Source organism: Hydra vulgaris, chromosome 03, assembly GCF_038396675.1.
Source record: "Hydra vulgaris chromosome 03, alternate assembly HydraT2T_AEP".
NCBI classification, from domain to species: Eukaryota; Metazoa; Cnidaria; class Hydrozoa; order Anthoathecata; family Hydridae; genus Hydra; species Hydra vulgaris.
The window spans coordinates 50649960-50675390 of record NC_088922.1 but is presented as its reverse complement, the minus strand read 5'-3'; the positions used below and the strand labels follow the sequence as shown (position 1 = coordinate 50675390).

General features: G+C 26.1%; 1 protein-coding gene across 1 annotated transcript; it reads right to left on the bottom strand.

The window, feature by feature from the left end:
- Positions 1 to 301: 301 nt before the first annotated feature.
- On the bottom strand, positions 302 to 25431 carry LOC100202492 (transmembrane emp24 domain-containing protein 9). The gene is made up of 4 exons (XM_065793564.1): positions 25208 to 25431; positions 11560 to 11786; positions 1239 to 1385; positions 302 to 907 (listed from the first exon to the last, which is right to left on the bottom strand). Exons 1-4 carry the CDS (start codon positions 25332 to 25334, stop codon positions 758 to 760), a joined length of 651 nt encoding a protein of 216 aa, XP_065649636.1. The 5' UTR covers positions 25335 to 25431; the 3' UTR covers positions 302 to 757.

Below are 25431 nucleotides of genomic sequence, written 5' to 3'. Positions count from 1 at the left end.
ATTTCAGGTTTTACGATTATACGGAATTATAAGGATATTGCTACTTGTGCTATATTTGCTGTTGATATATCTTTTTTATAATAACGGAAAGTGTTAGGGTAAAAGACCTACGATAATCCGTACTATACGTCCTGAAAGTTATTATACTATAAAATATAACATATTATACAAATGGTAATAGGATTACTACAATTATTCAAATACATTAAACAAATTAAGTAAGGTTAGCAAATGAAACAAACAAAAATTTCAAAATGAAAATCTTTTTAATTCAAATATTTGAGCTTTTATAACGACTCGATTTTTGGTTTTCTCCTATTCTAACAGGAGTTTTATATATTTGAAAAATAATTGTACAGAATGCTTTAAATTCTATAAATAAACCGTAAAACAAAATCTAACATTAAAGGGAATGGAAGTTTAATTTTAAAAAACGCAAAAAAAAAGAAGCACCAATATAAAAAATCTAATTCACGCATGAGTAACAAAATGAAAGAAAAAGATGTAAATACCCAAAAGAAAAGTAAAAACCCGACAAAAATTAATTAAAAGGAATATTAATTATAGTTTATTTATCTAGTTTTTTTTATCTCTTGCCTACTAAAATTCCTTAGGTTGCCAGATAAATAAGGAACTTGAAAAATTTTCAGCGATTAAAAAATTCCATTTATGTTCACGTTCTTTCAAAAACTTCTTGAAATTTTTTTAAATACAACCTTTTCTATTAAAATTGTTTTTCTATTAACGTCAAACGAAATTATACTAACTTTTTCGCTTCAAAGAATCCCTTCAAGTGTCGCATTTGCCAGAAGCCAGTACATAATAAGACTACGGTTTGAAAGAGTGCCCACCATAAAACACGTGTATTGGTGCTTTCGCTTGTATGCCGAAAGCGTTCTTCCCTGTACTTTTTTTCATAAAAAAAAAAGAAGGTAAAAATTAGAAAAAAACCATTATTAGAAAAAAAATTTCAAAGCTCAAAATGAGCGCCCTTTGAGGCAATCTTCTAACGATTGAGACAAAAAAACAAATGTCATTTTGCCAGACAAACAACTAATAGTAAGACTCCCTCAGACTGACTTAGCGCAAGTCAAATGGGTGCTAAAATCTGGCACTTATTTTAAGCCATAGTTTATTGTAAAGTTTATAAAAATTAGTACACAAATGAATAGAATTAAACAGAATACAGAAAAAAAAACAGAAAAAATTAAAGTTTAAGCATAAATAAAATAACATACTCGTTGATACGCTTGCTCTTTAGTAATCTGATCAACTTGGTCAAGAAGTTGCCTCATTCGTAACTGAAGTTCGGTAAGTTTATCCTTTGCAGCTATTTGAGCATAGTCGTTGGCATGCTCGCCTACTAAAATCTCCAAGTGAACCCGCTAAAAAAAACAAATTTGTTTTTTAAATTCAAAATCTAACAGGGTTTCAAAATTCATAATAGATGATAACAAAAATTTTAATACCATATTATAATTAATTACTAATTATAAACAATTATTACTTAATAGATAAGCATAAAAACAAACATAAACAATCATTACTTGAAAGATAGTAAGCTTACTTGGGGCAAAAAGAGCTAGACTTATCTAACAAAATTATAAAATTATATCATTCATGTTTTAATAAACAAAAGTTTATTACGTCTAAGTATAAATAAACTCGACAGTAATACTGTTAAGCTTTTTTGAGAAGTTAAATGACCTTTCTCAAGTAAGATGACCAGGCAGAAACAAACTTATAGCGTGGTCATATGTACCAGGTGTTAAGTTTGTACCAAAGTTTAATGTTACAATCGTGTAAAATATTTTTAAAACATTAGCTATTAGCTTTCGGTACTAATTTTTCTAACTGAAGGTCTTCTTTTAACTCCAGGATCATTGTTTTTGAAGACGAAAATATACACAATTCAATTAATTACAAAATTATTTACAAAAACATCCACTTATTTAACCATTTTGACTAACACAGCTGTACAATCACGCCCATAACTTAAATTATAAACATTGCGAGAGAGGCTTTGTCAATGATAAAATTTAAACTCAACTCCATCGTTTTTTATTATAAATATTAATCATTTAAAATTAACTAAAATTACATTTTAAACTTATTTTCTTGATTCAAGATTTTTGGTTTTAGCTTTTGCTGTTGTCGGAGTAATTTTAGATTTAACTGCATATAAATTTAACTTTTTGGTTCGCTAAATTTTATTTATTTTTCTGAATTGCATTCATGTTTTGCTCTTCTTTTTTGTGTCTGATTATCTAGTTGTTGTATTTTTTCTTTATTATGATTATAAACATTTTTTTTGTGAAAAATTTATTAACAAAATATCATTAACAAACCTTTTTATATTTAATTATCTTATAATCTTTGATATTCATTTGGATCAGTTTGTCATTGGATGTTTGTTTTGTTCCAATTAAATCAATTAAATCATTAAAAAAAAAAAAGAAAGAAAAAGAAATCAATTACTTTTTGATGCTTGCCATTTTGTCTGATTATAATCTGCAGTTAGCAACCATCTTGGGATAGACCTAAACAGGAAAACAGGGTTTCAAGCCCAGATTTTTAAACATTTGAGAGATTTAGTCAATACTTGGTTAAAATGATTTGTGTTATAATTGACTTGTTACTCATAAACGACAAAATGCTAAACGATAACTGGGTAGTGGCTGCTCAACAAATGCTAATGTTGTCGGCTTATACGGAAATTAAGATTAACATCAATGCTCTTGGTAAAATAAAACATGTAACTTATTATGGTCACATATACTGCCATCGAGTCCAGAAATCTTGCTTTTTTTTTTACCTTTATTTTCACATTACATATTTTTTTCTTATACTAATAATTATTACTTATACTTTCCACACACTTCTATTCACAATAGATTTCCACACACTTCAATTCACAATAGATTTGATTTGAAAATTGTTTCGCAGAGAAGTTTTGAAGCATCACAATGCATGTAACTTTATTTAATTTACACTAGTGTAAGTTGAATAAAGTTTATTAAATGTACACTAGTGTTTATTGTTAACTTTATTTATTTTAAGACATGCAAGATCTGCTATGTTTCCCATTATCAAGATTTTAGGAAGAAAGTAATCAATTCGGGTATCCTAAGAATAATTCCAAATATACAAAAGTTTTAGATATTTGTAAAGATATTTTTATAACAACTATCAAATTGTTTCTTTCTTATCACTTTATTAAAGTCATTCTCAAAGGCCAATACTCTTCTTCATTTCCAATAACTTCTAGGGTACCAAGGTTCTATACTTGGGCCTGTTTTACTTTTCATCTACATTAATGATCTTCCTGACAATCTTACATTTAAAGTGGGTCTAGTTCCTGAGAACTCAACTTTATACTCCTTGACAAAAAGTCTTCTCTTTTTGATTGTTTAAAACAGGCAGCCAACTTCGAATCTGATTTTACTTTTGTAACAGATTGGTGCAGTGGCTTGTGAATTTTTACTCCAACAAAACTCATTTATTTACAGCAAACAACTGTCAACATTCCTATATTGATGAATGACAACCCTCTCACTGAGTCCTCTTCTTTACATCTAATTGGATTATCGTTCACTACTGACCTCTTGCGGAAACCATATATAAAATCGATTGCAAATTAGCATCTGCTAAGGTTGCTTCTCTTTATTGTGCTCAACATTTCTTACTCCTAATTCCATTCTCTTCCTCTTAAATTTTTTATTCGTTCTTGTATTGAATAATGTTGTCATACTTGGGCTAGTTCTTCTAATGATGCACTTTCTTGGAACTCTCTCCCATCTTCATGTTTTTCTGACTCATACAACCTACAACTTTTCAAGCCTTCTGTCAACCATTTCCTTGCTCTTTAACTCTATTTCTTTTTTTTTCCTAGTAAGTTTTTACTTAATAGTGGTTGCTTGCAGCCTTGTTGGGAGTGAATCAGAATTGAAAAAAAAAAAAAAATAAATTAATACAAAAAAATACATTATTCCTATTTCATTATATTTCATTACTCCGTTTTCTCTCCACCAAAAAAAAAATGCTTGCTCAGCATTGCCAGCTTTATATCTATTACAAATAAATCAGCTCTTTGAATAAAACTCTAAAGTGTGTCTGCATGACAATTTGTCTTATATCTAACAGCTTAATATATCAGAAATTCTTTGTAATATACTAAGAGTAATTGGACTCAATTATACACTCTACTTTAAATAAGTGATAAATGAGGTAAAATAAAAATTATTAAAAAAATTGCAATTAAAGAAATCATTGGAAGTTCCTATTAGCCACGCATCTTAAAAAGAAATTTTTTTCAAATACCAAATTGAGATTTTATCAGTAATTTTTGTTATAGTTATATTGCTAAAACAATTTTTTTATTTAATTATGTAGCATTCACATTATAAAAATTGTATACTGATTTCATCAGGCCTAACTATTTATGAGTTTGTTTAAGTTCTGTTAAACATGTTTGAAGTTTATAACTTAGAAAGAGTTTTTTTTATAATATTTTTCTTTGATATATTATGATTTATACAAATATTTTTTCACTTAAAATTTGATATTATTTTCATAAACATTGAAAATGTTTTGAAATGCCAAGAAGTTACAAACAAAAAATAGAACCCAAGTATAGTAAACAACCAGGGTTGATATTTGACTGGGGCTAGGGCCAGGTTTGATAAAATATAACTGGGGCCAGGGTCAGGTTTGTGACCGGGGCCTGGGCTTGTATAAATGTACTTTGGGATGTATAAATGTTTATGCACATTTATACATCCTAAAGTACATTTTTTTTCTTCTTCAAAATTTGTGTTTGATTTTGCATATATATGCATTTAAAAACATCATTATGATCAACATGATCATCATCATGATCACCATCATCATCAGACTTTAGCCTTCCTCTTTTATGCTGTTTCTCTAATCATGGTCAATGCTCAAATGAGCTATTACAACATTTTTACATTTCTATTACAATAGACCAAAACTCATTCTTGCTTGGCTGCTTATCTGACAAGTTGCATCCTTTTACTATCTGTCCTTATTTATTAAATATCGGGTTTGATAAAATATAGCCGGAGGCTGGGGTTGGGTTTGTGACTGGGGCTACATAAACATACATCCTAAAGTATATTTTATTATTCAAAATTCATAATGTTATTAGTATATATATATACATATATACATTTTATGATCAACAGAATTATCTAAACCATCAATATTAACAAGATAATGATGATGATCATCATAATTATAATTATTATCATCATTATTATCATGATGATGATGATCATCAGGTTTTAGCCTTCCTCTTTTATGCTGTTTCTCAAATAGGAATAACCTAGAGCACTTTTTTTTCCTAACTAAACCTCATTCATAAAATACACTCTCTTCAAGTTTTCTTACTTCTACCAGTTCCACTTTCTCCTGAAGCTGCTACTTCTCTATATACTGATACCTAAATTACCTTAATCTTTTATAATATGAAGGCCTACCCTCTTCTTTATTTCAAGTAACTTTAAGGGTACCACAAGGTTCTATTTTTGCTCCTGTATTATTTCTTATCTGCAATAACGATTTTCATGAAATCTGTGGTTTTAGTGGCTTTAGTTGCTGATGATTCAACTTTATATTCTTGTCTTGATAAAAAATCTTCACATTTTAATTGCTTAGAACAAGCAGCTGATTTTAAATCTGATCTCTCTTCTGTAATAGCCTAACACTGGCAGTCACTTTTGGATTAAAATTCTGGACTTAAAACCCACAATTTTTTTAGACAAAAAAACTTTTTAATCACTGCAAAAAAATATTGTTACTATTCCTATATTGACAAATAACAACCCTCTTACTTTCAGACAAAGTCTAAAAGCACATTGTATAAATGCAATTAGACCTGCTTTATCTGCCGAGCTTGAGCCACTCTCCCATTGTTGTAAGGTTGCGTTTATTTTTTTTTCTACAAATACAATCACCATCGATGCTCAAACAAACTATCATCTCTATTACGACAAACCAAAAACCATTCTTACTTGGCTTTTTATTCAGCAAGTTGCATCCTTTACTGTATCTGTCCCTTCATGCTATAAAAACTTTCATATTATAAAAAATTTTATTGTTCCAGTTTAATTCCTTGAACATCAAAAAAACCTTACAACTCTTACTTTATGTTTTCCTTTTTTATACAACTTTTCAAGTCTTCAGTTAAATACAACCTACAACTTTTTAAGTCTTCAGTTAACTGTTTCCTAGTATTTTAACTTGTTCTCTATTTTAAATAACTTAGTAGTGATTGCTTGCAATCTTGTTGGAAATAAATTAAAGTTTAAAAATATATAAATATATGTCAGTATTAAAGAAATAGTAAATGTAAGCATAAAATTATAATATATTAAATATTGTATATTTTTTCTAGCCCTGGCTATCAACTTCTGATAAATCTTATAATTTTGCCGGGGTTGAGTTTTCAAAAAGTCTCGGTTTTAGCCGGGGCCAGGGCCTGAGTCACTTACTAATTAAAATAGCTTTTACAGAAAACAAACAAGGAAAAAAAGTACAAAAAACAAACTTTCAGCAAGAGTGTTAAACCTAAAATAGCATTTGATGATAAAAAAACAGATATTGAAAAAACAGAGTTTTTCTTTTATTTAAAAGATTTGTAAAACATTATTTCTGTTCTAAAACTCTATTTTTTTTTATTTACTTTTCAAAATTCTTACAGTTATTTATATGCTGTGTATGGATGCAGTTTTTTAACTTAAAATATCTTAAAATTACTTTTAAAATTAAATTTTTTGTATATATACTTAATAAAACGTGGCTATATAAAGAATGTATGTAAAATTCCCTATAAGCAGCAGTATTTTAAAGTTGAATTACCCAAATTTTACATAGACCAATATTACTGCAGTGAAAAGGGTAATGTTGATCTATGTAGACAGATTCAAATAAGGGTTCCCTCGACCCCTTCAGAATATTTTAATTAGTACTTTTTTTTGTTAAATTTACATAATAGGATGTCCCATCACAATTTTAAGACATTTTTCTTCAGAAAAAGAGCCTGCACCTTGTTTTTTGATAACTTAAAGTCAGAAATAGCTTAAAATAGGCTTAGATTACTCCACCCTACACTAAGGCATAAAAAGCTTTTTATGAATTTTGAATAGAATATGAAAAAGCCATTATCATTTGTATTTATATTTATTTATAGCGATATTAAATTAAAACATTTTCTATAAATACAAGCTTTTTTAGGAATTAATTTAAAAAAGAAATCTATTTGAACAAGAGAATTTTAGTCTTTTGAATTTTTCTTGTTCAAATAATCTTGAATTTGAAACTTGAAATTTTGAAAAATCATAAAGAATCTTGCAAATTTTTAGCATTCGCTTATAATTATTATAAAATTAACTAAATGAAAACTGCATGATGCCCAAAACACCTAGTGGCGTAGCAAGGGTCATTTCTAAAAGTAGAAAATAGATCAAACATAGATCTATCTACAGTAACAGATTTAGAAGATACTGCAAGTAAGAAAAAAAAATCTTAAGTCATAAGCATTTTTAATATTTAAATATTTTTTGTAAAGGCATCATTATTTTTTGTTTCTTAAAAAAAAAGTAGAAACATTAAACATTAGAACTAAAAACTAAATTATAAATAATTTGAATTAAAAAAAAAAATTTAATTCACTTTGAAATATTTTTTTTTTCAAAAAAAAAAAAAAAATTTAAAATTTAAGCACACAAATGGACTTATTAAGCATACACTTACAAAAACATAATTGACTTTTTAAACCCAATTTTTTTTTCATATTATTTTATTGCAAAACTATTTTAACAAAAAATTGAATGCAAACATCAACTTAAAAACCCTTATTAATGACAAAATTAATTATAATTACATTTTTTTAATTGTACACTAGATCAAGTAGCAATAAATCTAGAAAGGAGATATCTACAAAATTTAGTATTTTTTTAGTTAACTCATTTATTGTTTGATTAACAACAATAAAACATTGCATTAATGTTTTAATGTTGTTTTATAATTAAAAGACCAAAAGCAGCATGTCATACTGGGAGATAACAGATCATACAAATCAAAAATAATCCAAATCTTATAGAAGATGAAACAATAACCACTGGAATTGTCAAAGACAAAAAAAACATGATCACCTTGAAAATTGATATCAACCTTATATCAAAATGGTATGAAATATGGCAGATGTCTTTAAATAAAGTTGAAGTAATTCACATTGGTAAATCAAATTGAAAGTTTAACAATCAGGTTAATGGGTATCAATGATCAAAACCATGCTAACCATGATCATGCTGAGTCATATAATAGTAGAGTACTTGGCTTGTAAGCAAGAAACACAAAGTTTGATTCCCATCACATCCCTGAAAGTACCGTGTTTACCGTGTTTGCGAGTTATAAAAGTAAGAAAGGGTTGTAATTCATTAAAAAAAAAACGTGATAAAGTTGTTGTTCAAAAAAAAACTAGATAAAAATGGTACTTCCAAGGATGCGATGGGAATCAAACTTTGCGCTTCTTGCTAACAAACCAAGTACTCTACTACTGTATGACACTGCATGGTTAGCATGATCATGGTTAGAATGGTTTAATCATTGATACCCATTTATCTGATTGTTAAAATTTCAATATGATTCACCAATGTGAATTACTTCAAATTTATTCAAAGGCATCTGCCATATTAGAAGGAATAATATATTTCAGCACCAGTACTTTTTTTTTATTCAAATAATATTGTCTTAAGATCGGATAAAAAATGTATTTCATAATTTTGATTTTCAAAAATGAAATTAATCTAAATGAGCTGGTGAGAATCAGCAAGGTGTCAGTAACAAAAAAAATTAAGCTAAGCCTATATTTATGATTACAAAGCATTATTATGTTAAATTTGAGACTCGTGTAAGGTGAAAGTTCATGTTAAGAAACTGGCAGCTGTTTTTTTTTTAGTTTGTAGGGTTTTCTTAAAAATCTCAAATTGAGGAAACGTTGACTAACACCATTCAGATTCTCACTGGCTCAAATATTTTAACACAAATGTTAGCATCAACTGTTGATTATTTCATTGATCTAATATATGATGCTAGATCAGGCCTTGTTTTAAATAAAAAATGCAAAGCCTAATGTGAATTTGACGTCATAAAATTATCTTTATTCTTACTTTTTTTTTTTTTTGATAACTTCTTTAAATTACTGCAATAATGATAATTATCACAAAACAAGTTAAATATTGTTTAACTCAATTTTTTATTACTACTATTAGGAAATGTTTATTTTCTGTCACTTTTTTTTATATTAAATAATTAAATTTAATATTACATTAAAAAAAATTGATACAAACAAATAGTTTTTCTCAACATTTGTATAAATGCATTAAAATATGTTAAACTTTTTTAACGATTATTTCTTAAATAACCATTAAAAAAATCTGCAACTAAAAATGATTGATAAAAATGAAAAAAATTAGCGAGTAACAAATAAAAAAACTACATTAATTTATCTACTTTATTTATCAAAAGTTTATTATTTTATTAGCGATTTTGTTGTGAAAGCAAAGATTATTTTTCACCATTTGTTAAAATTACATCGTTGTATATATCATTTGTTAAATACTAATTCCTCTACTTGTGTTGTAAAAAAAAGTTTAACTTACATTTTGTCTCGCGGTTATTCAAAATTTAATTTTGAATAAAAAATAATATTTAGAAAGGAAAACCAAAAAAACAGTTGCGATAAAAATGAGCTGATTTTTTTAAAAGTAAATTAAACTTAAAAATTGAACAATGTTTAGTAATATTTTTAAAAACATTTGACAGTCAAGTAAACCCAAGCATCAACTTTAATTTTAATAAAATTAAATGTATTATTTTAAATCAGAATCAAATTATATTTTTTGTCAGAATAAAATTATATATTTTATTTAAATTAGTTTTAAATTAAATCATATTTTTTATCAGAATTAAATTATATTATAGTGATCTTTGATTCAAGCAAAGTAATTATATTTTTCAAGCGGAAAAATCGATCATTACAATTAAAAAAACAAGTAATTAAAAATTATTTATTATTCTATAGAAATTTAAGTAAATTTTTTTCATTGCAATCAAAAGTTGCATAAACATTCTTGCGCTCGCAAGATGATAAATAAAAGTTTTTATTATATATATTTCTTTTATGTTTTTTTTTACATTCCGCTTAATAGCTTTGTATTGAAAAAAATAAAAATTGTCATTAACTTTAAACAATTTTTTTTTCTGTTTCTAAATATTTCAATAAAATAATTAGCTTAATAGAGATTAAGTTTTCGTAGCTTTTAATTTTTAGTTTTTCATTAGTAAATAACGCTTATATCTAACTTAATTGTCATTCCAACTTTTTAAACAAACATTTTTACATAATTGTCAAAAGTTAAAGTGGTTTTTTATAAAGTTAATTACTTCTTTTATCTTACCGTTTATAGAATAATTTTAAAGTTAAAAGATGATAAAAAGTTGCTTAATGGAAATTGCTCTAGGCGTATGTAAATTGCCAGAAGCTTAATGCAAGGCCTTAAAACAAGGCCTGCTAGACGCAGCATGGATGTTAGATCTTTTCCGGCTAGGTGGAGGTTGTTTCACTGTTTTTAATATATACTTTCTGGCACAATAAATAATTCTTCACCATAAGCTTTCTTAAAGCATTGGCGATACCCAGCACCAACTAGACAATATTCTAAGTACAAAATTTACTTTTATGATTTGTACTTTACCTTAAATATTATGGAATATTTTTCTTGTCACAAAAAAGAAGTAGTCTGAAAAAAGTAAGGCACATCAATATAAATGATGGGAATCATTTATAAAACAATGTTTTGTTAGCCATTATGGCTTAATATGATATACAAAATTGGTTTGATAATTTTTAATTTTATTTAAGAATTTTTAATTGAAAATTAATTAAAATTTCTTTAAAACAAAATAAATCAAAGTTTTTTAAAAAAAATACTTCTTGAGAACTCTTTTATTAACATGGTAAAAATTTAATTTTTAATTAAACCTCTGCTAAACTTAAATGAAAGATAGACTGTGGAATCCACAAGCCAGGAAATCAAGCAAAAAATGTGAAATCATAAATAAAATTTAGATAAACTAGGCTTTAAAGTCAAACATCTGTTATTCTAAACTGAATTCTGAAGTCTTAAAACTTCAAAAACATTTGAGAAGAACAAAATACTATAATTATAGAAAACATTACATCGACTATGGACTGTTAGTTTAAAAATATTAGATTCCATGACTCTAAAAAATTTATTCTATGACTTCAAACATGATTTAATTCTCTCTATAAAGCTTATAAATTTCTAAACATTTTTGGAGCTTTAGGACTAATTTTTACTTGGACTTTTAGTCCAAGTAAAAATTATGAATAAAGAGGTAGTGGTGTTAAGTGGAATCATGTGGTTAAAAATCAACTTCTAAAATTATGAATAAAAATGTCAAAATTATTTTGGGGTTAAATACTATTTATTTAATAATAAAAAAAAAAATTACCAGTCTTCCTCCAGCAAATAAACTCCACCGACTTGAGTTAGTGTATAAACAGATATGATGCTCACCAGGAGTATGTGAAGTAAATGTAAACCTCCCTTCAGATGCATAAAACTTGGATAGAACTACTTTTTTCTCTGGATCAGTAACTTCTACATGCATACCAATACCAGGACTAGCAGGCAGGTAATCATTCATAGAATCATCATACAATTGAGTACGGTATTTTCCTAAAAGTTTATAAATAAAAAATGTAGACTAACAAACAAAAATTTAAAAAGCTATGTGCAAATTATTATGCAGAGTAAAAAATGTAACTACTAGCTGTGTCTATTATTTGAACATATTTTAATTCAGAGTAAGCTTAAACTACATTTCTCTTACAGAGTAAGCTCAAATAAAGCTTATAGACTTTCATCAGTCAATTGGAGTTCAGAGGATTTCAGAATTTTCATGATGAAAAGTACAAAAAAAAAAAGCGTTTTTAAAATTAAAAAAATTAATATTTTTAGTCATCTGTGTACAGAGGCTGCATATAAGTTGCAAGATTTTTGGACTTTTTTATGAAGAGGTTTGTAAATCAGGAAGTTTAAGGTCTACTATTGTTATTTAAGATCTATTGAACACAGAACAGAGCACTTTTTGAAACTTCCCATTGCTGAAAATTGTACATTTTAAAAATTTACTTTTTCTTGGATAATACGTCAAAAAAAGCCATGTTTTTATTACCAGTATAACATCACTTATCACTTTTATGTACTGGTAAACATGAATTTTAAAGCTTTGGATTCACTTTTCATTCTATAATTAACATTCAAATAAGCCACTAAACGCAAAGATGTATATTTTGGCAGACTTCTTAGCATTAAAAAGAACAGTGGTATATACATAGTTTCTTATTGGAAACCAAATGAAAATGAAGACAATGATGCTATCAAGTATGAAATGAGCAAATATTAACTATCTGCAGACATCACCAGTGGTAATATGGTAATATAAAAAAATGAAGTGCAAATTGATTATAATAAGGTATGTGTTATTGGAAATCATAATATGATTTATAAACTTGCATTAATAGTTTTTATTTAAAGATATTAGGTAAGTGTATTGGTTAACAATATTTTTTCAATGCCTAATGTGTATATTAAGCCCCCTTGCCCTCTTTTTTTTGCTGTTGTTGATAAAATTATAAAAAGATTTATAATTCTTTCATTGATTATCTTTGTGTATCAGATCTTATTTTAGGTAGTCGGGTAGTTACCAACATCCAACAACCAGAGTTGACTTGGTTGCAACATGCTATGGGAAACCAAAGCTCATTTACTATTGACTTTGAGCCAATAAGCTGGCTTTCGATATACTGTTTCAACTTAGAAAAATGACTTTTTGCATGCATGGGCACAAAGATGTTAGTGTTAAGTAGTCAATCAGTATAGAAATCAGTCTTTTTGATTATTATTATTATACATTATCTTTTCTTTTTCAGGCAACAAATCAAAGAATTCATTTGGTTCCATTAATATTTCTGTTTTAATGGCATAATGTGTTATGCATTAGAAGTTAAGTTATTTTAATTTATTTTTAACTTAAAACTAAAACCTTTTTTTCCCCTAATTTTTGATGGGTTTTTTTAGTAACTATTTTAAATATCTGATGTATTTTATCTATCATTGCTAGGTTTTAACTCAGAGTAGGAAAACTGAAAAATAGATTATGCTTCTCTGGATCTTTAATAAGTCAGGAAAGAGGTTAATTTATACTTATACAATTAAATTATGCAGTAATCACTTATTTATAACATAAGATATTAATTTATTTTTTAGGACATATGCCTTCTCTATTAATAATGGTTGTGCTATGGTGATCTATATATTTATTTAAAAATCTAATTTTTTTGCTTTAGATATTTTCGAAGGATTGACTTTTTCTATCTTTGAATGTCAATGCTAGATTTGCTTCAAAACTAGGCTATTTTCATAGCCACAATTCTGTTAAAAACATTAATAAGCATATGGAAAACAATTAATTTAGTTTAAATTTACAAAGTATATTTTAAAACAAATAAATCTTTTATTTATTGGGGTGGGCGTATTAATCGATGTTAATCAAGGCGATAGCTTTTTCTAAATACATGTCTTCATCTCATTTAAATAATAACTAACATGAAATGTTATTGCTAATTGTCAAAGTAATTAAACAATTTTTATTGTTGTATTTTTTAGTACCTATCATGGCTTAAGTTAAAAATGTATGTGGCTTGAGTAATAATAATGGTACGGTGGGGTAAACAGGCCTTGTTTTTTCCCCAAAACTATTGCTATTACATAAATCACATCCTTTCTTGACTTTTTCCTCAAGTCATATTTTTTGCTTGCAAAAAATAGATATAATTAAAGAGATTATTATTTTCTTTCAGTTCACTGTTTACCTTCTAGAAGGCCATGTACATATATAATAACACAACAAATGGACTACGTGTTTTAATATATAAGCCTTTATATGTAAAGTGTTATATAATAAGTATTATCTTTAAAAAAAATTATAAAATAAATAAATTTATGAACAAAAATTTTAATCATTAGAAATTGATTTATCTTATTATTTATAATTTTATTCGTTAATAAAAATAATTTTTCTATTCAAACAACATTAATTTTTTTTGTTAAGTTGAATAAAAATATAACCGAGGCAAAGTTATGCGCTGAAAACTAAACAATGAAGTTCTATTATAAAACAACCGTAAGCCGAACGCTAATTTTTTAAGTTGCAGTTTTCTTAAGCATTCCTTATAATTGATTTTTGACACTTAAATGGGCATAACTTTTAGCAGAATCATTCATTTTTTATAAAATTTTCACCATTGTAATACTGATTTCAAGCTCTTTACAATGATGTATAATAATTAAATATTTGAATAGTTTAAAAATTTTGCACAGTTACCTAGTTATAAAAGTTTAAAAACCGCACACAAAAACGTATATGTTTAATAAATACTTAAAAATATATTTAAATGTTATACTTATAACATAATAACTTATATAAAGGGTTATTTTACATAAAATCACCTAATTTATCAAAAGTGTGCAAGAGTACCGCCGCATATTTGGTTCAAATTTTGACCAAATCACTGTTTTGTACCAGACAGAGAGAAATTATTTTTAAAGGGAACCTCTAGTGATATCGTCTATCAGGCTTTTTTAAGAAGTGTTACACTGCTCGCATTTTATGTACAAAATAGCAATTTAAGTACACGCGCAGCAATTTTACATTATGCCAAAACTTCTATACTACGGAATACTTAAATTATCTTTTGTTAATAGTTTATGTAACATTTATTCAGAATTCTTGTGAATTTTTTTTTAAAAGAAACTGATTATTAAACATTTTATATTTTTTAAATAAAAAGACTTTAAATTATATATGATTTTGAAAATTAAAATTTTAAATTTTTAAATAGTTTTGAAGTAATGTAAAATAATTATTCAAATGTAGAATGTAAAATTTAGTTTCACAAAAATGTAAAATAGTTTTGTAATTTTTATTAAAGACTTGTTTTATTTTTGCTGACTGCTTGCTGACTGCGTTTTATTTTTCTGCTGACTAATTAATTTCGTAAAACGTATTTCTCTTCGTCATAGATTAAAGTGTGTTAAATAAATTGAAAAACATTTTTGCTTAAGACAATTCTTTTCACAAATGGATTTAAAATTTTTTGTTTCTTATTAATTCAATGTTGTGCAAAGTTCTCAAGTCGTAAGTTTTGTTTATAAACATAAGTTACAAAAAATTACAAATTGTTAAAAATGTTTATGAATATCTTACTGGTAACTGATAAAATTTATCTATCTATATTGATTATAATCTTTATCAAAAGTAGTTTAAAAAACAAAAACAAAAAACTAAACTTTCATAAACACTTTCATAAAAGATGTTATGCATAAAATTGTTCTAACAGTCTAATATACTAGGAGTAAGTGGACTCCTATATAAAAAAAAATATATATAAAAAAAAATTTATAAACATATTGCAATTAAAAAAATCATAGGAAGTTCTTATTAGCCATGCATCTTAAAAAGAAATATAATCTTTTTTTGATTGTTTTAAGAAAGAAATTTTTAAGTATGGAAATCTTTCATATATGCTGAATTCAGATTTCATCAGTAATTTTTTGTTATACTTTGTTTTAAAAGATTTTTAAGGATTTTAAATTCAAATGATTTTTATGTGGTTTAAAATCAAATATAATTACAATATGGTATTTTAAAAAATGCTAATGATGCAATTTAATGTTAAACGATGTAAGTATTGAAGCAGAGTTAGAGTTCCTTTAAATTTTTAACTCAGTAAATTTATTGCATGCATTGATGATGGTGAACGTAACATATTTGCAATGAAAGGCAAGACATTATTGTGAAGTTATGCATAGAAACCAGGGGTCTTTGATAGAAGACGGAGCAGAAGCCATTTAAAAACTGCCTGCTCCTCAGCTTCCTTCAGTTTAAACTTTTAAACCAATATATTAAATATGTAGTAAATTTCTGGAAAAGCCTCTTATCCATTAAACATTTTGAAAACAATTTTTTTAATACATAAAATATAAAATCAAAATTTTTTAAAGATACTTAACTTCTCTGTAGTCAGAAAAAATATTTGAAAACTGGAGAGAAGTTAAAAAAGAAAATGGATCCAGAACAGTAAGTTTAAAAAAACCAGGAGCTGGAGTCACAGTATTTCTTCCATCAAGAGTAGAAGTGCTTGTGACTACAATCTTGCTAATAATGACTATGAGAGTTAGGTAAATTAGTTAAAAAATTAGTGCACTTGTTTCATGTATATAAATTTTTTTTTCAGCTCATTGTTTTACTTTATAATTTCACCATACTATGTTATACTTACAGTATAATATGTATAAATTTTGCAATATTAACTTTGTATGTGTTAAGTGGTATTTTTTAGTTCTCTTTTTAAACTAAATAAATATGACTCTCAAAAGATTACAACTATGTCATAAGATTATTTTTGGTGATTTGTTGATATATAGAAGCTCCACAGTAAAAAGTTTTGTAATTTATTTCAAATGTTTACAAAACACCTTAACACCTGTAAAAATGGATTATTTGGGTGAAAAACTATTATTACACAAAATTTCGACTATACAAGTTATGGTCTGTCAAAAACCAAATTTTAATTTTCTTTAATATCGAATTTATCATAACTTTTGAATACAGTAGTCAATTAAGCTGTAAATACCATAAACAAGAATGTCAACTTTTTAATGTTTAAAATGTGTATGTTTAAAAAAAAACTCTACAGTATATAAAAAATATATTTTTTAATTAAATAACTGTAATAAAAAATAAAAATAAATTAAAAATTTAAAAACGATTTTTATTTCAAATAAAATTTAATTTTTTGTTCAAAATTAAAGAAATTTAATTAAAATAAGAACATTTACACATTGATTAGAAAAGGTAACAATTCAATAGAGGTTAATAAGCCAATAGTCACAAACATTAGACTGTTAAAAAAGGTAAAGAATAAAAACCTCAATAATCTTTGTTTTTTTTTATCTAAAAATTATATTTTTTTCAAACTGTGTACTTTGTTTTCAAGGAGCAAATAATTTTAAGTTTGTTGCAAAAAAGCTATAAAAAATAAAACAATAAACTTACAACTACAAAAGTAATAACACTCTAGTCACTAACTGCATTATAAACTATAATTGTATTATTACTTTTATAAAGCACTTATAACTTTTAAAACTCATTCTTTGTTTAAACAACATTAGTAATTCCGAACTTTAATCAAAGTAGATTAAGCATCTAGAAAAAATAAAGTGGATATTCAAATATTATTAAAAATTTTTTACAAATACACTTAAACAACTTTATAAAAACGTACTTTATAAAAAGTTTAGGATCGTCAACAATGTTATTATTAGTCTGTAAAAACGCGTATTAATTTTAAAATCAACCAATAAAAAGGTTTTATTAATTGATTTTAACGCACATTTTTACGGATTATTAGTAATGTTTTTCATAATGCTAAACTTTTTACACAATGCGATTTTATAAAGTTGTTTAAGTTCCTTAATAAGTTTTAAATATTATTTGAATATCCATTTTTCTAGATGCTTTTCTACTTTAATTAAAATTTGAGATAGCTTATGTTGTTTGAACAAAGAATAAATTATAAAAGTTATAAGTGCATTACAAAAGTAATAACAATATTATAACTTTATACTTTTTTCGGTCATCCTGTCAGGCTACTGACAGACATTTTTTTAAATTTCAGTTGTCCTTGGAGAAAACGAGTCCTTCTGTGCCACTGGACGACCATGAGGTTACACCACTGTGTGTGTATATATATATATATATATATATATATATATATATATATATATATATATATATATATATATATATATATATATATATATATATATATATATATATATATATATATACACACACACACACACAATAGTGCTCAAAAGTTTAGCTGCAGCAGAATTCACTTTTTTTCTTTAGAATTTGAAAAATAGAAAAAAAGTTTTAGTTGTTTCAAAGACAAACTTAATTTTTTATAATATTTAGAGTATATTAAGAATATATATATTTATATATATTAGTAAGTGGCTGCGGTTGATATTTAACTGGGGCCGAGTTTGATAAAATATAGCCAGGAATGGGGTCGGGTTTGTGACTGGGGTTGCATAAACATTTATAAATCTCAAAGTATATTTTTTTTATTCAAAACTCATCTGATATTTTGTGTGTATATATATATATATATATATATATATATATATATATATATATATATATATATATATATATATGCATATATAAACATCATTATGATCAACATAATCATCAGTATTATCATTATCATTATGATGGTCATCATCATCATCATCATCATCATCATCATCATCATCATCATCATCATTATCATCATCATCATCATCATCATCATCATCATCATCATCATCATCATCATCATCATCATCATCATCATCATCATCATCATCATCATCATCATCATCATCATCATCATCATCATCATCATCATCATCATCATCAACAGCATAAAAGAGGAAGGCTAAAGTCTGATGAAGATGATGATGATGGTGATCATCATCATCAGGCTTTAATCTTCCTCTTTTATGTTGTTTCTCTAATATAAACAATGTAGTGCATTTTTTTTCTTCACTAAACCTCATTCATACAATACACTCTCTTCAAGTTTTTAACTAAATCTCATTCATATAATACACTCTCTTCAAGTTTTCTAACTTCTACCAGTATCATTTTCTCCTGAAGCTGCTACCTCTCTATATGCTGATACCTAAATTACCTTAATCTTTTATAACAAATGTTGTTCGATACAACGTTTTTTCTGATCTGTCTAAGATTATGCCTCTCTTTCTTGTCTTGTTAGAGTCGCACCACACATCCATCTGATCATATTCTCTTTCGGCAAATACTACACTTTATAAATACTAAAGTTTATATAACAATAAAAGGATATTGCATGCCAGCATTTAACTAAATAGCAAACATATATGTTTAGATCCATAATATGTATGCATAAAGTGCATGCACGGAAGCATTTATTCCTTCTGGAATAAAAGTTTAGAGGCTTTTATTACTTCTCTTCAATTTTAAGTCAAGCCTTATTCTACTCCACATTTTTTAACATCTTGAGCAATTGCTTTATTAACATTAAATCATTTTATTCATCTTTTTTACAAGAATATCTCTCTTAAGAAAAAATGTCCTTTTATTATTGCAAGAAATCTATGTAAAAAAGTCCTATCTAATGTTAAGCTCTGTTATTCTTATTTTACTAAATCTTGTATCTTATCTCAGATGTTAGGTTCTTTTGGTTAGTGTTCAACAATGTCATTAACTAAAGTAAGTCTAAAATTTAATCTCTAATTCATGGGTCTGATTTTTTTACTTCTCCCAAGAATAATGCAGAGTTATTTGCAAAGAAATCTTACTCTAATTTGTCTCTTGAATATAATGGTCATACTCGTCTTGGCAGTTACACAGATTAACCTATTGCTAAATATCGTAATCACTCTGGCTTTCAATGCTAAAATTCTCAATTAAACACTTCTACAGCTTGTGCTCCAGAATAGATTTCGATCATAGTCTTATAAAAGTGTTCTCCAGAACTCTCTTTAATTTTTAAAAACTTTTAAAAATTGCTAAATAAGCGGTTCCAATTTTTCAACCTCTTTAACTATCCTATGATTAGTCTTCGCTCGGTTATTAGTTTCTTTATATAAAAGTTTTGAGGTTATCAAATTATTTCTTTCTAACTGCAGTTCTAAAGTTATTCTTGATGGCCAACCCTCTTCTTTATTTCAAGTAACTTTAAGGGTACCACAAGGTTTTTTCTTTTTTCTAAAAATACAATCATGGTCAATGCTCAAATGAGCTATCATCTCTATTATGATAAACCAAAACTCATTCTTGTTTGGCTTTTTATTCAACAAGTTGCATCCTTTTACTATATCTGTCACTTAACACTAAAAAAACTTTTATTAATCCAGTTTTTTTCCTTGAACATCAAAAAAACCTTTTAACTCTTAGCCATCTTCATGTTTTCTTTTTATACAACTTACAACTTTTTATGTCTTCAGTTATATGTTTCCTAGTATTTTAATTTATTCTCTATTTTAAAGTAACTCATAACTTAATAGTGGTTGCTTGCAATCTTGTTGGAAATAAGTTAGTTTAAAAATATATAAATGTATGCCAGTAATTAATAAATGGTAAATGTAAGCATAAAATTATAATATATAAAGTATTATAATTTTTTTTCTAGCCCCAGTTATTACCCCTGCAACCCTCGGAATTAGGGTCGGCATTCGGCAATGCCGACCTGAAAGTATATGAGATTGGCAAAAAATTGCAGACCTCGTTTTAATGTTTTATGGTTAGAACTTTGTATCAAATAATTTTTGCCGACCTGATGCGGACCTCAAAAAGATTGAGGTCGGCAAACTATTGCCAACTTCATTTTTTCTAATTCCGAGGGTTGCCCCTGCTAAATCTTATAATTTTGCCAGGACAGGGTTTGCAAAAGTCTCATTTTTAGCAGGGGCTAGGGCCCTGGTCACTTACTAATATATATGAATATTAAATTTTTAGGAAGAAATTAAAAATATATTAAATACAAAAAAAAAAAAAAGCTGGTCAAAAGTTTAGAACACTTAGCTTTGAATTTGTTTTTAGGCCAAAACTTAATAAGGAATGTGACAACGTCTTTTTTTTATGCATAATGAACATCTTAAAAAATCAAAAAGTTTTCAACAATATTTAACTGTCAAACCGTTAAACAACTCTTATAAATTCTCTCTTATATTTTTGGCTGAAGTTACTGGTTCTTTGGTAAGTTTAATGTACAACACAGTTCAAACATTTTCAATTGACTCAGGTGATCTCTTTTGCCACTGAAGTACCTTGATATTGTTTTGCTTAAACCATTCTGTTACAGATTTTGCTTTATAGCATAGCGTGTTGTCTTGTTAAAACAAATACTCTCGCTTGTTAAAAAAAAAAAATGTTCTTGATTATAAGGGTACCAATGTATTTATGTTAGTTCATTCGACCGTTGTATAACATGTGTAGACCTGGGCCATTATATTTAATGCAGCCCCTCCACCTTCTAGCATAGGTACAATACAGTGACTATATAATACATCATATTTTGATTGTGGTGCCTAACATAGCACCACAGTTTACAATCTATTGGTCTTCTATTAACTGTTTGTCTTGATAATTAATTTCTAAGTGCCAGATTTATTTGTTGTGCTATTTGTTTCACTGAGTATATAAGATTTTTTCTGGCAATTCTATAAACAGAAACATTATCAGTGATTCTTGTCTTTTATGGTCGCTCAGAGCGTTTTTTGTCAGCAGTATTATCAGTTTCATTACACTTACCAATAGCTTTACTTACACAGAAAGGTGAAACATGCATTAAAGTTCGAGTGACCTCCCATAGTAAGGCCAACAATACGCTGTTTTATTTCTTCAATGTGGGAAATTTTCAGACTTATAATGTTATTATTATCATTATTGTTATTATTATTATTATTATTTTTATTATCTAGAATTAAGCAAAAATGATGAACTAATATAAATGAACTTTTAAAATACTTCATTTTAATTTAAATACATTTTGTCATATCTTATTAAAAAACGGGAGTTTAATTTACTATTATGAAACTTTTTCTGCAATAAATTTATAAAAGGTCTCCTTAAAAGGGAGAGCTAGCATGCTAAACTTATGAGCAGCTTTTTTTAAAGCTTAAAATACAGGTTAATGTATGTTGTTAAAAAAAAGAACATGCCTTTTAAAATTTTTTTGATTTTCTGCCTTATTTTATCAGGCTATGGCTAGTTAATTGATAACACTGATCAACAAATAAAATTTTATTGTGCATATCTTGTTAACTAGGTGGTTTTTTAAAACAAATTAAATATGGTGATTTGAAATATGCAAACCATTTTTCACCATCACGTCAAGTTGTAAAGATATTTGGGTTCAAATCTTTAGTATTTAAGGTAAAGTCCCTAATATTGTCAAAAAAAAAGTTATTCAAAAGTATGTCAACCTGGGTCTCAAAAGAAGCGTATTTTCATAGAGATTTTAGAAAACATAAATATTTTTCCTTAAAATTTATTGACAAAAAAATTATGTAAAAAAATGCTAAAGACTCTTAAAAAAATTTTAACAGAATGTTATTAAGCAATAATACAAAAAATACTTATTTTCTTACAAATGAATAACATTTTTAAAATCTCTATGAAAATACGCTTCTTTTGAGACCCAGGTTGACATACTTTTGAATAACTTTTTTTTCGACAATATTAGGGACTTTACCTTAAATACTAAAGATTTGAACCCAAATATCTTTACAACTTGACGTGATGGTGAAAAATGGTTTGCATATTTGAAATCAGCATATTTAATTTGTATATCTATATTTGTATATATATATATATATATATAAATATATATATAAATATATATATATATATATATATATATATATATATATATATATATATATATATATATATATATATATATATATATAAACTATAAATGTATTTAAGGTATACATTTATAGTTTATATATATATAAACTATAAATGTATACCTTAAAAATTAAGTTGAAGTAAATCAGAACTTTATTTTAAAAAAAGTTAAAAAAATAAAAAAAATATTATTTTAATTATTGTACTATTTGGTACCCAGATCAAAAAAAAAAGGGGGATAAAAAGTCTCAATAAAAGGGTAGGGAAGATTTTTTTTATTAAATCTAATAAACAGTGTGTGTATTGATAGATAAGGATCAAGATATAATTACTTATATAAGTTTTATACTGTGGTAAGGAATACTTGGTAGTGGCATCAAAAGCTCACTTTCAACTAAATTGACCTGATTATGGTAAAAGTTTTCATTTTTATCAGCGAATTTATATTTTCTAATTCTTAATGCTGGTTTATACTAAAAGATTTTTTTCTTAAGTTTTGAGATGAAGTACCTTTACTGATAACAAGTAAGAATTAAAAAATAGGAGGGTCTTAATCCTCCTATTTAATTTTTACAAAAAAATATAAATATTATATTATTATATAAATATTAATAATTAATTAAAAAAATAAACTTGGGATGGGTGGTAAAATTTACAGAAAATTAATAAATTTTTTCCAGGTGTAAAAATTGTTATTTTTGATGCACTAGGGTGCATTTTTTGAAACGCTTTGTTAAAGTTATGTAAATTTACGACCATTTAATTAATTACTTATGTGTCATCTGCATTTTCATAAAGTTTTTGAAGAAAATTACTCAAAAGAAAATTTAAAAATACAACCATATTTGTGAAAACAAACAGAGGAATTAAAAAGTATATTTGAAAACCTGTCAATGCCACTTGTGTGTTTCAGTTTGAGAATCATATGCCAGACAAACATTGTCTATGTTTAGAAACTGAAAAAACAGTTGATTGACAATTATTTAAAGAAGTGTTTCTTTGGTAAAACTATCAAGTAATCTATGAAAACTAGGAAAGTAGTCTTGATGAATAATGGAGCCTGCTCAAATTAGAATAGAACCTTTTGAATAAATTACCACAGCACTTTTAATGACTCAAATTAGCGCTAGACAGGTGTAATCATGCCAGATCAAAGAAAACAACAAATATATTCAACTTAATTTAGCTTTTGTATCTGATTTAAAATACAAGAGCATAACTTAAAGCAGTAAATAATTTTTTTTTCCAAAATATTTTCTTATTTAAATATGATTTAAAATGTTGCATTTCTTGCACATAAAATCTAGGTGTTAAGTCAAAAACCTAAATACTTTTGGTAAAATCCTATTTCAAAACAGAAAAAATTAGGTAAACCTACCTAAATCGCATATGTATAGAATTATGAACATTAAACTATTAATAGAGCATTCCGGTTTGGGTAGTAACTAGTTTCAGATGTAGTAAACTAGGGTAAAAATTCTGACTAAAATGGAGAATTTTTATTTTTGAGCTAAAACTACAAAGCTCATTTAAGCTTATTCTAGGAAATAAGATTGTGATAAAGCTACTGTACTAAACTTTCATGCAAGATTATATTCTATATAATTGTGCATAGAAATTTAGTACTGTAACTAACTTTTATCTAATAATTGTGCATGAAAATTTAGTACAGTAAATTTTATTTTATACTTATCTATACTAATAAAAAATAATAATTGTAAGTTGCATTTTGTTATAATTTCTTAACTAACAAACAAAACAAAAATTACTTTGAATAGCAATAAATAAATTTCTGTCTAAATATGTTACATCTTAAAACTGGATATAGTGTACACTAAAATAAAATGCTAAAAAACTTCTAGGCTGGTGTAAGATAATCATTTGCAATAGTTAAATAAAAATAGTAACTTATTCTGAAGTATTTTATCAATTTTTGGTTCTTGTTTTTTTAACAAATACAACTAGCAAATGTTTGTAAAGTCTAAGTTAAATAAAGTGCACATTTAATATAAAAAAGTGTTTTTTTAAAACACTTTTTTATATTAAATGTGCACAATCAGGTGTCTGAAGTTATCAACATGCATGATTATTTACTCAATGACATTATTTGCTTTTTCTAATACTTATCAATTAAATACTTATCAATAAGCTGTCTTATCGCAATAAGGAGGAAAAGGTTAGAGTACAGTAAATTTTTAAAATACCACAAAAATAGTTTGTAAATAAAATTCAACGTTGACAACAATATAAACTGGATTGCTCATTTTAAAAAAAATATATTCAAATGATTAAAAACATTGATTAAGTAATTGCTTATACCTGTTGCTTATCATCTAAAATTAAACAGGAACGTTATTAATATTTAACTATACTTCCAATTTTAGAAGTCAATATGGAGCCTGTCATAACCAAAATCTTTAGTGGTTTTTATAAAAGTGAAACTAGCCTAGCTATAATTATATTTTCGAATTATGAAAATCAGATTATCATATATAAACTTAATGTTTAAATTTCTTTAAACTTTCCGATAAAACTCTATTATACATTTTACTATAGAACAAAAATCTTGAATACTAACAGATTTTACCCGTTATCATAGTTTCATCAGGAATCTCTTCAATAAAACACTTTTTTTCAGTTTCTCCCATATGAAAATACAAGGCAAAACTCGGAGAAATAAATAAAAATAGAGCTAAGACTAAGAAATCTTTCATTTTAAATATCAAATAAATTTTCAAAAAACAACAGTATCAATTACTAAAAAGGTATGATTTCGGTTACTGTTACTAGCGGATAAAATCGAGTCTAAAT

Coding starts and splice junctions, on each gene's coding strand:
- LOC100202492 (XM_065793564.1), bottom strand. CDS start 25,334: ATGAAAGATTTCTTAGTCTTAGCTCTATTTTTATTTATTTCTCCGAGT. Junction 11,787..25,207: donor TGATGAAACTATGATAACGG/GTAAAATCTGTT, acceptor ATAAACTTTTAG/GAAAATACCGTACTCAATTG. Junction 1,386..11,559: donor TATTTGCTGGAGGAAGACTG/GTAATTTTTTTT, acceptor TGTTTTTTTTAG/CGGGTTCACTTGGAGATTTT.